The sequence below is a fragment of the Oryctolagus cuniculus genome, chromosome 2 (genome assembly GCF_051225735.1).
Source record: "Oryctolagus cuniculus isolate XC-2025 breed Fujian yellow rabbit chromosome 2, ASM5122573v1, whole genome shotgun sequence".
In the NCBI taxonomy this organism is placed as follows: Eukaryota; Metazoa; Chordata; class Mammalia; order Lagomorpha; family Leporidae; genus Oryctolagus; species Oryctolagus cuniculus.
In genome coordinates this window covers 181780515-181797057 of record NC_142868.1, presented here as the reverse complement: position 1 = coordinate 181797057, position 16543 = coordinate 181780515, and the positions used below count along the sequence as shown (strand labels likewise).

General features: G+C 53.1%; 1 protein-coding gene and 1 non-coding gene across 3 annotated transcripts in view; both read right to left on the bottom strand.

The window, feature by feature from the left end:
* KIF3C (kinesin family member 3C) overlaps positions 1 to 16543 on the bottom strand; it is a 48907-nt gene that overhangs the window by 1992 nt on the left and 30372 nt on the right. Inside the window, exons 6-8 of one of the 2 annotated variants that reach the window (XM_008254660.5) lie at positions 6652 to 6757; positions 6344 to 6516; positions 129 to 6149 (exon numbers count right to left, since the gene is read on the bottom strand). In XM_008254660.5, the coding sequence (XP_008252882.2) occupies positions 6056 to 6149; positions 6344 to 6516; positions 6652 to 6757 (373 nt within the window). In that variant the 3' untranslated portion in view covers positions 129 to 6055. Of the gene's footprint in view, positions 1 to 128; positions 6150 to 6343; positions 6517 to 6651; positions 6761 to 16543 lie in introns of both variants that reach the window. The other variant, XM_002709977.6, reaches the window with a different exon arrangement.
* LOC138848852 (U6 spliceosomal RNA) lies at positions 11 to 117 on the bottom strand. Its single transcript, XR_011386998.1, has one exon. It is a non-coding gene; the product is annotated as a U6 spliceosomal RNA (small nuclear RNA).

Sequence of the window (16543 nt, the reverse complement as noted above, 5' to 3'; positions counted from 1 at the left end):
TTTTTTTTTTTTTTTTATGGAACGCTTCACGAATTTGCGTGTCATCCTTGCGCAGGGGCCATGCTAATCTTCTCTGTATCGTTCCAATTTTAATATATGTGCTGCCGAAGCGAGCACAGGATTAGTACATTTTAACAAAAAAGTATTTATTTTTATTTGAAGGCAGAGTGACAGAGAGAGATCTTCTACCTGTTGGCTCATTCTGCAAATGCCTGTAGCACAGCCAGGGCAGGGCCAGACCAAAGCCTGGAACTTCGTCCTGGTCCCTCATGTGGGTGGCAGGTACCCAAGTTCTTTTTTTTTTTTTTTTTTTTTTTTTTTTTTGACAGGCAGAGTTAGGCAGAGAGAGAGACGGAGAGAAACGTCTTCCTTCCGTTGGTTCACCCCCCAAATGGCCGCTATGGCCAGTGCGCTGCGGCCGGCACTGCATGGATCCAAAGCCAGGAGCCAGGTGCTTCCTCCTGGTCTCCCATGGGGTGCAGGGCCCAAGCACTTGGGCCATCCTCCACTGCACTCCCGGGCCACAGCAGAGAGCTGGACTGGAAGAGTAGCAACCGGGACAGAATCCGGCGCCCCAACCGGGACTAGAACCCGGGGTGCTGGCACCGCAGGCAGAGGATTAGCCTAGTGAGCCACAGCGCTGGCCGGTACCCAAGTTCTTGGTCCATCACCTGCTGCCTCCTAGAAGCTGGAGCCAGGCATTCTGGTACGGGCTGCAAGCACCTCAAGTGGCATCTTAACTGCTACCTCCAACACCCACCTCCTGAAATCATACAGCTCACAGATGAAGAAAGTCTCATAGAGGTTTTCTCGAGTTTAACCACAATCTCCCCAAGCTACATGACATTGCCAATAATGAGCTGGAATGGTAACAAGCTTTCCTAAACACCCAATAATAAAAATAATTTCAGTCAACTGTGTCAAAAGAAAGTCTGGATTATTTTTCTGTTTTTCTCCTACAAAATATTACAACATTGTTCTCATATGCAGAATCAATCAGAGTCCACAGCTGGAAAATACAGGGGAAAAAAGGATCAGCGAGATCTATCAGATTTAAAATATTGTAATATTTTTCTGAATTTTGGGATATGGTGGTTTTGCCAGCTTTTAAAGTATTTTTGTGACTTATTTTCTAAATAAACAGTCACTTTTATAGCAATTTTGTTTCTTCATTTTCATCCCTTTTTTGATTTATTTATTTTATTTGAAAGGCAGAGTTATAGAGAGGGAGGGAGAGAGAGCTCTTCCATCTGCTGGTTCACTCCCCAATTGGCTGCAACGGCTGAAGCTGCGCTGATCCGGAGCCAAGAGCTTCCTCTGGGCCTCCCACATGGGTGCAGGGGCCCAAGTCCTTGGGCCATCTTCTCCTGCTTTCCTAGGCCATAGCACAGAGCTGGATTGGAAGTGGAGCAGCCAGGTCTCAAACCAGCACCCATATGGGATGCCGGCGCTTCAGACCAAGGTGTTAACCTGATGTGCCACAGTGCCGGCCCTCATCCCTTCTCTTAATAAGAGCCCTCTCCACTCTTCTCATAATGCTATAAGGTCCCAAGCCTGCAAACCTTGCCTCTACCCCTGGCACAGATGCAATGGGACTCGGCAGAGGCCATTGTAAAGAGCTCAAAGAATAAGGACAGGTGCTCTGAACAAGAACAGCACCACAGCCTACAGCTGTGACTGTCAGCCACCCAGGATAAAGCTGCGCCAGGAAGAGCCTGTGGCCACGTGACCAAGTTCTGCCCAATGGGCTGCATTTAACTTCAAGGTTCCTGTAAAGGAGCAGGGCTTGCCCTCTTCTCCTTTTCTCCCTGTCCACCAACCCTGGTGCAGAGGTGGTGAGGAGCACCCTGGGCCACGCTGGAGACTCTAAAGGTGCTCTAGCAGTAGGCTGGCGTTTGGTGTAAGGGACACTGCTTAGGATGCCCACGTGCCACATCAGAATACCTGGGTTCAGCTCCACTCCAGATCCCAGCTTCCTGCTGTGTGCACCCTCGGAGGCAAGAGGACTTACATACTTGAGTCCCAGGCTCCTGGCTTCAGCCTGGTCTGCTACTGGGGAGTAGACCAGCAGATGGATGCTCTCTCTCTCTGCCTTTCAAATAGATGAAAATAAACAAACAAACTCTAAGACAACGGAAGGAGTCTAGTCTCCAAACCTAGCCCAGGTCTGCCTCCGCCCATGCCACTATATGAGAGTAATACAACTTTTATCTTGTTTAACCCCCAGTTACTCTGGCTCTCCCTTAGGCAACTGATCTTTTACCCTGATACAGTCATCACAACCCATTGCAATGATGGGGCTCTTCGCTCTACAATTCTGTAGTGTCTCTGTGAGCAGCTGCCAGTGGGGCTGGGTGGGGAAGAGGTCATCATTATTTCATCTTATTATTTAAAAGATTTATTTTATTTATTTGAGAGGCACAGTTAAAGAGAAGGGGAGAGGCAGAGAGAAGATCTTCCATCTGTTGGTTCACTCTTCAGATGGCTGCAACCGGGCTGGGCCAGGCTGAAGCCAGGAGCCAGGAGCTTCTTCCACTTCTCCCATGTGTGTGCAGGGGACCTATTCTCTGCCGCTTTCCCAGGCACATTAGCAGGGAGCTGGATTGGAAATGGAGCAGCTGGTACTTACACTGGCGCTCCCATATGGGATGGGGTGTTGCTAGCAGCTGCTTAACACTGCTGTGCAGTCACGCTGGCCACCAGGCCAGCCTACATAAGCCTATCCAAGACACACCCCAGCCCTAGGCTCTGTGCGGACCAGGGGTCCAGTCTTAGAGAAGGGAGCCAAACATAGCAGTTTTCTTGTGGACTACCTGGAGCCAGGCCGAGGGGTGCTCGTGCCCTCCACCGACTCCACAGTGCTCTGGACCACCTTGGCCCTCATGCAAGGCTCTAAAGGCCAGTCTTATTCCCATCCAGCCGGCTGAGACCCCCCACTCCGTCCTCTGCCCCGGCTCTTACTGCCTGTGAGACACGTAGGGTGCCTGTGTTTTTCCACGGGCTGCATAAGCAGAGGCACAGGGAAAACGCAGGCTCTGGGGTCTGGAAGCCCAGCTTCACTGCCGTCTTCAGCCAAGCGAGCTCACTTCCCTAACTCTCGTCTGTAAACCAGCGGCGGTAATTCCTGGCTGGGAGGGAGGAGGGGTTAGGCGGTCCATGTGTGCACAGCAGCACACACACACACACACACACACACAACACCTGGCAAATGCCACTCCAGCAGCTGCAGCGTCACACCAGCCCCCGTCACAGCTCGGCACTGGGAGTCCCTCCAAGGAAGTGTCACAGAAACTGGCTCTGTACCAGGTGGGCCTCAGTGCCCCACTGGAGGTCAGGGTTTGTGTTGGTTTTTTAGCAGCGAGGTTGCTTCCCGAAAGATCTCCACAACACTGAAGCCAATCGCTAGAACCCAGAGGGAGGAGAGGACACAGGGCAGCAGCACCCAACACGCGGCAAGTACCACCTCTGCGTGCTGTGTGTTATTTCCTGCCGGAAGCACTCTCAGCGGATACATGCAGAAGCAGATGGCAGTGTGACATGGACTGCTGATCTGGACACCACCTGGGATGTTCTGAAATCTGCTAAGAGCTCAGCGCTAACTGGCTGGGGACTGCAAGCCTGGAAGACGAGCAGCTGCTGCCACAGCCCCGGCACAGACGAGAGCCTGGGACCTGCCACTCAGTCCTCGGGGGCAGGCAGCTCCCCTTGTACTCAGCAGCCAGCTCTTCTCGGAGCTACTGGTAACTGTGGCTGGGCTCCAGACACTCTGGAACCCCGACTGCAAAAGCAAGGAAGAGAGACAAGGGAGCACGCGGAAACAAGAGAGTAAAAGCAGAAAGCGCAGAGGCAGGCGACCGACTCGCAACAATACTCATTCCTTTATTGTCAACTGTGTTAATCTGATCAGGGCTGGGGCCTGTGGGCTGCTGGCCGCACCCGGCTGCAGGTGCAGTTCAGCTCCGAGAGAGGCCTCCATCCTAAGCCGAGGGGACAGAAAGTAACGCTTTATATATATATTTATATATTACATGTGTCCCTTTTAGTCGTATGTATAGAGTGACAAGAAGGGGCCACTGCATTTAACTGTCATCCTAAATAAAGACCATAGCAACAGACACGGAAATTTGGTCCTATTCAAGGCCCTTATTCTGTCAACCCAAAGCGTGATACAACAAAAGGAGAGGGAGAGAGACAGAGAGACTGAGATGCAGCCACCCTCGGCGGCTCTGTTCCCAGCACATCTTACGCTGAGTGTGGAGTGTCCCCTGTGGAGGTAAACAAACACACAAACACACGCACGCGCACGCACACGCACGCACACACGTACACAAATCTGCAGGCAGGAGCTCCTCCTCCGCCCAAACGCCGGGCCAGCGCTCGGACTGCCGGTGGTGAAGGTGGGGTGTTGTGCTCTAAGACTGTGAGAGACGAGTGACCAGACAGAGCAAAGTCGGTGTGTCCAAGTGATGGGTGGGGTGACATGGGCTCTGTCCACAAATGCGGAACAGCCCGGTGGCAGGGGCTGCTCCCCACGGTCCTGCGAGTCCCCTGCGTCCACCTGGGGCACTTCTGCTCCCAACTCCCGCTCCAGCCCCAGCCGCCACCTCTGATCTGTTCCTGAGTCTCAAACGACCTCTGAGGGGCTCTGAGCGAAACCGTGGAGAATCGGAGTCAATGGCAACCGAGCGGCTGCACCATCTGGCCCGGCAATCATGGCAGACAGGACAGCAGCCCGAGCCTCAGAGCTGGAAGGGAGTGTTTCCTCCAGCAAAGAGAATACCCCCGCCGCCTGCCCTGCCACAGCTGGTGTGCCCGTCACTGTCGTGCCTGTCCCCTAAGGACGTCGTTCCGCAGCCTCTAGGGACTAGAGACCCCCCCCCCCAATCAGGGCACCCTGAAATCCTTCCTCACTTCCTTGCCTCCTTTGCCCTCCACCAGAATGAACCCCTGAAAACTACGTCAGTGCAACTTCACTTTCTTTCTTCTTTGTTTTTGGTGGGAATAACCACTGGAGATTCCCGGAGGCATCTGGGTTATCAGCCCGGGGACCAATGTGCACAACGGGTGAGAAAAGGACGGGTGTTCAGCAGAGCGGGATTCAGAGACCGGGGCATGGAAGGGCAAGCTGGCCGGGATTGTGCCCAGGGTCTCCTTTTCCTGTGCCAAACCAGGCGGGACAAGCAACAGATGTTGGAATATTTGTGGAGCCAGGGGCAGGATGACCTGGATCCATCGCACTGGGAGCTGGGACCTCGCAGCTGCAGGGGAAAATGAAGAAAACAGGAAGGAGCCCTGTCTCAGATCTGCGGAGCTGGCTCGGGGCTTGTGGCGCAGAGGAGGGCCGCCCCTTGGGCCTGTCGCGTTGTCTCCATGGCCAGCGCCTTCCCTGCTGGTCCCCAGGTGGCATTCCCATCCAGGGGGTGGGGAGGTGAGCAGGAAGCAGCTGGGGCAGCCGTGAGTCCGTGCCAAGGCCGAGGAGCAGGTGCTACGTGTCGGAGAGGCCAGTGCAGTCCTTGCAGCAGAGCCCAAAAGGCTGGAAGAGGCCATCCGCGCGCGCCCCCGGAAGCCACGGCTGGGCTCTGTTCCCCGGTCCTGGGGGGGGGGGGCACCCCAGCGTCTCTGAGTCCCACAGAGCGCTCAGGGGACTGCTCACCACCAGCGTGGCAGGAGGTGGCGGCGGCGGCAGAAAAGTCCTGTCGGCTGAAACTCGGGCCCCCTTCCCCTCGGGGGCAGCGGCGCGGGCAGGCGCCCAGATCCGACTTGCACGGTGAAGCCAGCGGGAAAGGAGGCGGCGCACAGACCGCTGCAGGCCCTCAGAGCGCAGACGAGGGCCCCTGCCCCACACCAACGAAGGCGCTCCACGAATAAATAACATGAATTAAATAAAGGAGGTGAAGACCGGCAGGCAGGCGCTCCACCCGCCGGATCCCCACCCCTGCACACATCCACCCACGCACATGCACGCACACGCGCACGCACCCGCACCAAGCCGCAGGCCGCGCTTGGCTGCCCCATCCCAGGAGTCCATCTGCTGGGCGACCTGACCGTGGCGCTCTCACTCGTGGTCGGCCACGGTCGAGGAGTGCAGAGAAGCCGAGGCCAGCGGGGCGTGTGCGGAGGAGGGGGGAGGCCGCTGAGGACTCTGGCACCTGCGGGGACCCGGGATGGGGGAGGACATGAAGTGCGGGAAGTAGGACAGCCGCGCCTTTGCTTCCCTCCACACAGCCCGCGTCAGCCCCCACCCTGTGTCCCCCAGAGCCCTCCTCAGCCTGGCCCAGCCACCCGTCTCCCCCCTTCCCCGCCCCCCAAGTCCAGCGCTAGCGCCGAGCGCCCCGCTACTGACCAGGATCTGGACTTTCGGACTTTGGACGTGGACGGTCTTTCCAGAAAGCTGTCCAACCGCATGAGGCGCTCCATGTGAAGCGCGCGAGGGTCCTGTTCTTGGTCTTGGGAGAATTCCATCTCAAAGATGGCTGGCGGGGACACGTCCAGCTCCAGGAACATGATGTTCTCAGCCTGTGAGGCCAACACCACGCCACTGGTGAGCCCTCTGCGGGCACCCAGGGAGCTCAGGCCGGGCTGGGAGGCAGTCGGAGGAGGCAGAGGCGGGGGCATCCCCTCCCACCCCGCGTCTACTCCCCAGTTCCTTACCCGGTACCTGGGGTGGGACCCCATTGCCATGGCAACGCGAGCATACTGGCTGATCGGCCTCTTGTAGCCCACAGCGGACGTTGGCCGCTTCTTCATCTGGCTGCTACTGCTGCGGGGGAGAGGCGCGGTCAGAGAGAGAAAGCGCAGGTGATGTGACCTCAAGACACGGCTGCTGGGGTGGGTTAGACCACCACCCGAGACGACAACGTCACACAGGAGCAGCGCTTTGAGTCCTGGCTGCTCCACTTCCGGTCCAGCTCCCTGCGAATGTGCCCTAGAAAAGCAGTGGAAGATGGCCCAAGTGCTTGGGGCCCTGCACCCACGTGGGAGACTCAGATGGCATTCCTAGCTCCTGGCTCCTGGCTCTGGCCTGGCCCAGCCCGGGTTGTTGCAGCCATTTTGGGAGTGAACAGTGGATAGAAGATCTCCCGCTCTGTTACTCTGCATTTCACATAAATATTTTTGAAAGGGGGGGGATGTAGTACTGATATATGGATATAATCCAAATCTTTTTAAAACAAATTTTTATGTTTATTTAAAAGGCAGAGAGAGAGAGTCTATCTTCCATCTGCTGATTCACTTCCCAAATGCCTACAATAGCCGAGGCTGAGCCAGGCCAAAGCCAGGAGCCCAGAACTCAACCCAGGTCTGTCTCCTATGTGGGCAGCGGGGACTCAAGTACTTGAGCCATCACTTGCTGCCTCCCAGGGTGTGCATTAGCAGGAAGCTGGAATGGAAGCCGAGGACTGGACCCCAGGCACTCCTGTATGGGAGCGGCATCCCAGGCAGCATGGGAACTGTTGCAACAAATGCCCACCCCAGACACCTTGAAAAGGTTTTGCCAGGGGCTGGCTCTGTGGAGTAGTAGGTTAGGCATTCACCTGCAGTGCTGACATCCCACTGGCTGCTTCACTTCCGATCCAGCTCTCTGCTATGGCCTGGGAAAGCAGTAGAAGATGGCCCAAGTGCTTGGGCCCCTGCACCTGTGTGGGAGACCCGAAGTAGGCTCCTGGCTCCTGGCTTCAGATTGGCGCAGCTCCGGCCGTTGCAGCCAATTGGGGAGTGAACCAGTGGATAGAAGACCTCTCTCTCTCTCTGCCTCTCCTTCTTTCTCTGTGCAACTTTGATTTTCAAATAAATAAATAAATACTATTTTTTAAAGAAATCTACATAGCCAAAATCCAGTCTGTGGGAGATTCTTCCAGACGAGTGATGGAGGGTTGAGTCCTCATCCACGCCTGCTTGAAGCCAGTTCTCCACCAGGAATGCACCTGACGCTCTTCCATATGATCAGAAACACACAATGAATGTTTTCCTATTTTTTGAAGACCTCTCTCTCTCTCTCTCTCTTTGCCTCTTTGTAACTCTGCCTTTCAAATGATAAATAAATTAAAAAAAAAAAAACTAAAAAACAAAATAAAACAAAACTCAGGTTTGGCTTTTTAAAAGTACTTATTTTTTGACCCAAATTTCCATTCCTAGGAATTTCCCTAAGGAAATAACCAAAGATTGGGCCGGCGCCGTGGCTCAACAGGCTAATCCTCCGCCTTGCGGCGCCGGCACACTGGGTTCTAGTCCCGGTCGGGGCACCAGATTCTGTCCCGGTTGCCCCTCTTCCAGGCCAGCTCTCTGCTATGGCCCGGGAGTGCAGTGGAGGATGGCCCAAGTCCTTGGGCCCTGCACCCGCATGGGAGACCAGGAAAAGCACCTGGCTCCTGGCTTTGGATCAGCACGATGCGCTGGCCGCAGCGTGCCGGCTGCGGCGGCCATTGGAGGGTGAACCAACGGCAAAAAGGAAGACCTTTCTCTCTCTCTCTTTCTCTCTCTCTCACTGTCCACTCTGCCTGTCAAAAATAAAATAAAAATAAATAAAAAAAAAGGAAATAACCAAAGATGAAGACAAAAATATTATGCGTAGGGGTGTTGACTGAGGCATTACTTATAATTGGAAAAAATCAGAAACAACCAAGTATGCGAGTAGGAGACAGTAAATTAGTATTGGGGTAGGCATTTGGTCTGGTGGTCAAGATGCTGGTTAAGAGCCTGCTTTCCCTATGGGAGTGCCTGGGTTTAATGCCTGGCTCCGACTCCCGACAAAGCTTCCTGCTAATGCAGACCCTGGGAGGCAGCGAACATTGATCAAATAATTGGGGTCCTGGCATGTGGAGGGCCTGGGGTGAGTTCTCAGTTCCTGGTTCAGTCTCAGCCCAGATTTAGCCAGTGTGGGAATCTGGGGAGTACACTAATGGATGGGAGCTCTCTTTTTTTTTATCTCTGCCTCTCAAATGAATAAATAAATAATTTAAAAATATATTATTCAGGGGCCGGGGCTGTGGCTCAGTAGGTTAAGCCCTGGCCTGCAGCGCCAGCATTCCATATGGGCGCCGGTTGGAGTCCCAGCGGCTCCACCTCTGATCCAGCTCTCTGCTGTGGTCTGGGAAAGCAACGGAAAATGGCCCAAGTGCTTGGGCCCCTGCACCCGTATGGGAGACCTGGAAGAAGCTCCTGGCTCCTGGCTTCACCCTGACCCAGTCCTGGCTATTGCAGCCATTTGTGGGGCTGAACCAACAGATGGAAGATTCTCTCTCTCTCTCTCTCTCTCTCTCTCTCTCTCTCTCTGTAACTCTGCCTTTAAAATAAAATAAATAAATATTTTTTTTTAAAGAAGTTCAAACTCTTTGTGACTTCTGACCAGAGCAAGAACTGAAAAAGGCTTTTCAACGCTCCTTCCCACACTCTCAGAAAATATGTCTTCCTCTCTTCCCAGAGGGCTGAGACGGGCGGCAGTGTGCAACCCAGCCTATTCAAACGGATGGTGAAGTGCACGTTGTGCCCGTAAAGGCCACAGACTGCAAAGCAGTCCAGGTTTACAGGAGGAAATACGTCATCTGCACTCAGCGGGCGCAGCAAGGAGAGGCCAAGGCACAACCGTCCATGTGGGCGTTCACCCCAGCAAGGCGGTATTCCTAAGCTAAAACTGCACAGAGACCACAAAAAGATCCGCGAACAGAAAGCCAAATCATGCCAAGTAGGAAAGGAGAAGGGCAGAGATAACGAAGAAACAATTGAGACTAATCTTCTACACACAACTTCTGTTAAAAATGCGTATGTACACCTCCGAATGCTTAGGAAAAAAGTCTAGGTATTCAAAAAAGTTAATATCTATTATCTTTTATTGTGTGATTATGGGTGATTTTTATTTTCTTTATGCCCCCCCCCCCCTTTTGACAGCAGAGTTAGATAGAAAGACAGAGACAGAAGAAAGGTCTTCTTTTTCCGCTGGTTCACCCCCCCAAGTGGCCGCTATAGCTGGTGAGCTGTGCGATCCGAAGGCAGGAGCCAGGTGCTTCTCCTGGTCTCCCATGGGGTGCAGGGCCCAAGCACTTGGGCCATCCTCCACTGCACTCCCTGGCCACAGCAGAGAGCTGGCCTGGAAGAGGGGCAACCGGGACAGAATCCAGGGCCCCGACCGGGACTAGAACCTGGGGTGCCGGCGCCGGAGGTGGAGGATTAGCCAAGTGAGCCGCGGCGCCGACCTTCTTTATGCCTTTCTGTAATACTGAGGGTTTTTTGCAATAGAAATGCTTGTAGTTTTATATCTAATAAAACAATTCAAACATTTGAAAAGTGCAGGAAATCCTATCTATTTACGTGCACACCTACCACCCAGTTTTGCAAAATCTTAACATTTGCTATCCTTATGACAAATCTTTTTTTAAAGAAATAAAATATAGGGGCAGGGGCTGGTGCTGTGGCGTAACAGGTGAAGCCACTGCCTGTGGTGCTGATATCCCATCGGGGCGCAGGTTCGAGTCCTGGCTGCTCCACTTCTGATCCAGCTCTCTGCTATGCCCTGGGAAGGCAGTGGAAGAGGGCCCAAGTCCTTGGGCTCCTGCACTTGCATGGGAGACCAGGATTGGGGCAGCTCTGGCCGTTGTGCCCAACTGCGGAGTGAACCAGCAGATGGAAGACCTCTCTCTCTCTCTCTCTCTCTCTCTGCCTCTCCTTCTCTAACTTTGACTTTCAAATAAATAATCTTAAAAAAATATATGTATATAGGGGCTGGTGTTGTAGCTCAGCAGGTTAAGCCACCACCTGCAACGCCAGTATCCCTTATGGGTGACAGTTCAAGTCCTGGCTACTTCACTTCCGATCCAGCTCCCTGCTGATGTGCCTGGGAAAGTTCTGGAGGATGGCCCACGTGGGGGGCCATCTTTTGCTGTCTTTCCAAGTGTATTAGCAGGAAGCTGGATCAGAGGTTGAGCAGCTGGGGCTCAAACCAGCACTGTGACATGGGATGCTGGCATTGCAAGTGGCAACTGCACTGCTACATCACAGTACTGCTCCCTGAACTGCTTTCTTTTTGTGTTCAGCAAAGTCTTTAGATTTATCCATGTAGCCCTGTATTATTCAAGTGTAACTGCATTGCTACATTGAGTATTTCAAGGTTTCAATATAACATTTTATTACTTTCTAATCAGGAAATCTTATCTATCATACTATATTCCAAAAAGCTCACTGTATGTTATGAAAAAAATTATATGTTAATTTCAAAAAATTTGCACCAAAATAAACATAATTTCATTCCATTTTCCACGAATGTTCTGTACGATCCATGTGTGGGGGCACGCATTTGACCTAACAGTTAAGACCCCCACATATCATACCGGAGTGCCTGGTTTCAAATCCCAGCTTCCTGCCAATGTGCACCCTGAGAGGCGGCAGGTAATGGCTCAAGTATTTGGGCTCCTGCCACTCATGTGGGAGACCTGGGTTATGCTCCTGGCCCCCTGCTTTGGCTCTGGCCCATCCTCAGCCATTGTAGCATTTGAGTAGTAACCAGCAGATGGGAGCTCTCTCTCTCTCTCATAAATAAATTAATAAAAGTCTGAAGAAAATAGAAAGAAAAGGTAAGTTTAATTTGGTGCAAAAGTCTCTGAAATCCATGTGTACTTACATATTCTCCTACATCTGGGGCTGGCGCTGTGGCACAGTGGGTTAAGCTGTCACCTGCAGCACCAGCATCCCATATGGGCACCAGTTTGAGTCCTGGCTTCTCTGCTTCCGATCCAGCTCCCTGCAAATGCACTTGGGAAGGTGGCAGAAGATGGCCCAGGTACTTGGGCCCATGTACTCCTATGGGAGACCTGGAATAAGTTCCTGGCTCCTGGCTTCAGATTAGCCCAGCTCTAGAGGTTGCGCTAATTTGGGGAATGAACCAGTGGATGGAAGATCTGTCTCTTTCTCTGTAACTCTTTCAAATAGATAAATCCTTTAAAAAAATTTTTTTTTAAAAAAGATAGGCATATAGGGACCGGCACTGTGGCGCAGTGGGTTAACGCCCTGGACTGAAGTGCCGGCATCCCATATGGGCACTGGTTCTAGTCCTGGCTGCTCCTCTTCCGATCCAGCTCTCTGCTATGGCCTGGGAAAGCAGTAGAAGATGGCCCAAGTCCTTGGGCCCCTGCACCCTTGTGGGAGACCCAGAAGCAGCTCCTGGCTCCTGGCTTCGGATTGGTGCAGCTCCAGCCGTTGCAGCCAACCGGGGACTGAACCCTCGGATGAAGACCTCTCTCTCTCCCTCTGCCTCTCCTCTCTCTGTAACTCTGACTTGCAAATAAATAAATAAATCTTAAAAAAAAAAAAGATAGGCATATAGGTTGACTGTTCTCTTTTTCCTCCTTTTTTTTTTTTTTGGCTATAAAACACAGTGCTGCTGCGATAACTTGGACATTCCTGTACAGGTATTTTCGTGTACACAGCCACCATTTTCCTGCAGAATTGACCAGGAACGCAGTGTTGCATTACAGGGCATGCGCATTTCCAGCTGCACCAGATGTCGCCAAATTGCTTTTCAAGGGTTGTACCTGGAAACGTCTCCACTGCTTCATATCCTAGGAAACTCACAGCGCGTCAGACTTTTTACTTTTAGCAACTTGATGACTGTGATATCTGATTTTTTTATTACAAAACAAAAACAAAAACACCGGAGGGAGAGGAAGGAAAACGAAGCTATTTCCATTTTTCAAAATAAAGCGGCACAGGTTTGAGAATAAGACTGACCCAGGTTTGAATGGCGGCCCTGGCCCAGAAGCTCTGTCACCTTGAGAAGTGGCTTTTCTGTCTCGGAGCTGCAGCTGTGCCATCCCCACCCTGAGGACTGCTGAGACAAGCACTCAGCACACAGCCGCGAGGGCTCACCACGGGCAGCTGCGACGAGTATTTGTTCTCAGTTCTTGCTAATTTCCAATAGGGACACCAACAAAACGAGCAACGGGAAGAGTCCAAAGGCGCGCACTGGGAGGCAGAGGAGGGGACGAGGCAGGCGGAGCAACTCGGGGACAGGACACTGTGTCCCGCAGAGGAGAACACGCTGTGCCGTGGGGAGGGGCGGGCAGCAACACTGGGGGCTCCCTTTATCACCCACGTACAAGGGAGGTGCCCCCGCCCAGGGGTCCTTGCAGACCCTCTGTACAGATGAAAACCAGGACAGACAAGGCCACTTTGTTGCTGCATGAGGGTCGGTGCACATGGGGACAGGCAGCCACAGCGGTGGCAAGAAGACGGCCTGCGACACAGGCCACTGAAAACCAGGGGAGGGGGAAGTGAGGACAGAAACAACTGGTCACTGTCAGCAGCTGCCCGGCAGTGCACCTGAGCTTCAGGGCAACCCCCCAGGGTGCGGGCGGAGTCCACAAGGAGCCTGTGGCTCAGAAAGGTGGGAGAGCAGCGGGAATCCGAACCCTCCCAAGGACCCTCTGGATGGCAGTGGGCTGCCTCTCAGGAGCGCCACAGTGCGCCTCTGACAGTGCAGGCTCTGCAGGCAGGACAGGGAGCGCTGAGCAGAGGATCAGCGTGAGTTGGCAGCCTGACCCGGTGAAGGTGCCAGGGCTATTCTGGGTGGTGTGCGGGAAAGGGGCTGGGGGAAGGGAGTCTGTAACTGGGACACTGACCTCCCCGTCTGCTCCCTCTGCTGCCCCAGGCCCGCTGTGACTGCTCCCTCTGTGGTGCGCAGGCTGTGGCCAGCAGCCCAGAGCCGTGGCCTGGCTCTGCAGCCACCCACCGCCCCGCCCCACACCAGCCACAGCAGTCACGTGCTTGGTAGATCCCGTGAGTGCTCTCTCCCAGGACCCTCCCTCCACAATTGGCTGCTATCATCTTGTTTTCTTCCCTTGATACTAAAAAAATAAAAGAAAGAAACCATCTCTTGGCTCCATCCCAGAGGCTGACGCCATTATTCCCACTGCTGGCCCGGTCTGATCACCCTCTTCCCTCCCCTGTTCTGAATACAGGCACCCAACACCGCTGGGTGTTTCCTTCCAGGTCCTTCAAGGCAGCCAACGTGGCCAACCAGACTCATCTCTGTGTGGTCTCCCTCTGCTCATTTCTCTGTCACGCTGCCCCACCCCAGCCTGCGAGGGCTGCCCCTTCTCCCCGTCTCCCTGTTTCAATTCTCACAGGCCTGAGCAGAAACCCGGGGACTCAGGCAGGTGTTCGGTCTAGCGGTTAAGAAGCTGTTTTTGTTTGTTTGTTTTTACAGGCAGAGTTAGTGAGAGAGAGAGACAGAGAAAGGTCTTCCTTCCATTGGTTCACCCCACAAATGGCTGCCACGGCCAGCGCGCTGCGCTGATCCGAAGCCAGGAGCCAGGTGCTTCCTCTGGTCTCCCATGCGGGTGCAGGGCCCAAGCACTTGGGCCATCCTCCACTGCACTCCCGGGCCACAGCAGAGAGCTGGACTGGAAGAGGAGCAACCGGGACAGAATCTGGCGCCCCAACCAGGACTAGAACCTGGGGTGTCGGCGCCGCAGGCGGAGGATTAGCCTAGTGAGCCGTGGCGCTGGCCAAGACGCTGGTCTTCAGCGGTCTCCCACACTGGAGTACCTGGGTTGAGTCCCAGCTCCATGGGTGCCAGACTGCAGTTTCCTGCTCCTTCAGACCCTGGGAGGCAGCAGCAGTGGCTCAATGAGTTGTTTCTCCTGCACCCACGAGGGAGACCTGGGCTGAGTTCCTGGCTCCTGCTTTCGGCCTAGCCCAGCCCCAGGCATTGCAGGCATTTGGTGAGTGAACCACAGGATGGGCGTTTTCTTTCTTTCTCCCTCTCAATAACAATAAATCCAGGGGCTCAACGGGGAGCTAAGAGTGTTCCCGAGAGATGAAACCGGCTCTACTTCCTCTTCTTCTTAGAGCAAAGGACTCGCCCTCTAGGACAGGTGCAGACTGGCAGGCTACAGGACTTCATTTCAACCTCAACAATCCTACGAGATACATGTTATTCTCCCCGCTTCACCTTCCCAGAGGTGAAGGCCTTGTGTAAGCGGCAGAGCAGCGACTAGAATTGAGCGTGATCTAAGCCCTAAACCCAGTCTCTCCCTTTGGCTGATATTTTGAAAAGAACTGCAGGTGTTGGGGTGGCTGAGGCCAGAGGGCTACAGTTCCAACGGAACACTGTGAACTGTAAGCAGAGGGCTAGGGACACGCTCAGACATCTTACCCTTAGAAGACAATTTTGTATAAACACGAGGACAAAGGAAATCCAGGTCATATTTGTAAAGCAGTCACTGCTCCAGCTGGTTGCAAAAATGTTTTTTGCACGGTCACGGTCACTTTAACACAAGACTGGGGTGGGGGGGCGGCAGGCAATCACCTGGACTTCTTCTGTCTTCCCCCATGGCTGCAGAGCGATGGTGGAGAAGCCAGCGCGAGAGCACGAGGCGTCCGCACGGCTGACAATGACCCCTTGTTCTAGAGGAGGCTGGGGGAGAACGTGGGGGGAGCTGCCTGTCGCCTGAGGAGGAGGCGGCAAAATGTTTTTCCAGCAAAAGCTTGCTCCAGGGACAGCGTGACCTTAGGTAGTTTCTGTCGGACAATGAGTTTTCCTCTCACGCTGAGCAGGGCTCCGTGTTCCCAAACCGAGAACACCACAGGCCACAGCCGAGCGGCGTGTTCCAGCCCCCGCGTGCAGCGGACGCGACAATGCCCTGATTAGTTAAATATGCTTTGGAGAGAAAGTGCTTCTCTGTTTCCCAGCCCTGATTAGGTTACGTGGCGGAGGGTGGGAGCCTTTCCTCTGGGGACTGGGGGGCTCGTTCCACGGCAGGGAGCCCTGGATGAGGAGAGCTGAGCTCCAGAAGTCCAGCTGGAAGTCCCGACCGCCAGAGCGCGACGTGGGGCAGATGCTCGGGAGGTCCCTGGCCCGCCAGGCTGCCCTGCCCGGCTCCCTCTGCTGGGTCACAGTCACAACTGGGATTGCAATTATGACGGAATTGTTTTTTTACTTTATTCTAACCACCACTGCATTTGAAAAAGTAATTTAAAAAACCTGTTTCATATAAAAAAATTCCTGGGTCCATTTTTATTGTCTTTTGTGTTTGTGTTAATTTTTTTTGTTTAAGTTCTGAAATAAATATTAAATACTGCAGCCACCAGACATTGCAAACTGGACAGTGACCAAAAAAAAAAAAAAAAAAAAAAAAAAAAAAAAGAAAGAAAGAAAAAAAAAGAAAGAAAGAAAAGAAAAGGAAAAAAATCTCAGTATTATTTGCTATTTCTTAAATATTTTTTCTAAGTAATTTCTTTCTTGGAGTTCTTTTTAGAACAATTGGTTTTAACTGTTCATATAATTTGTATTCAGTGGAGAATACTATGTGCATAACTGCCTTAGTCTTTTACCCTTATGCAGATAGATATATTTTGAATATTTTCTGTATAAAATATATATTCCTTGTGGCCAGTGCTGTGGTGCAGGTTAATCCTCCGCCTGCGGGGCCAGCATTCCATATGGACGCTGGTTCTAGTTCTGGCTGCTCCACTTCTGATCCAGCTCTCTGCTATGGCCTGGGAAAGCAGTAGAAGATGGCCCAAGTCCTTGGGCCCCTGTACCCACATGGGAGAT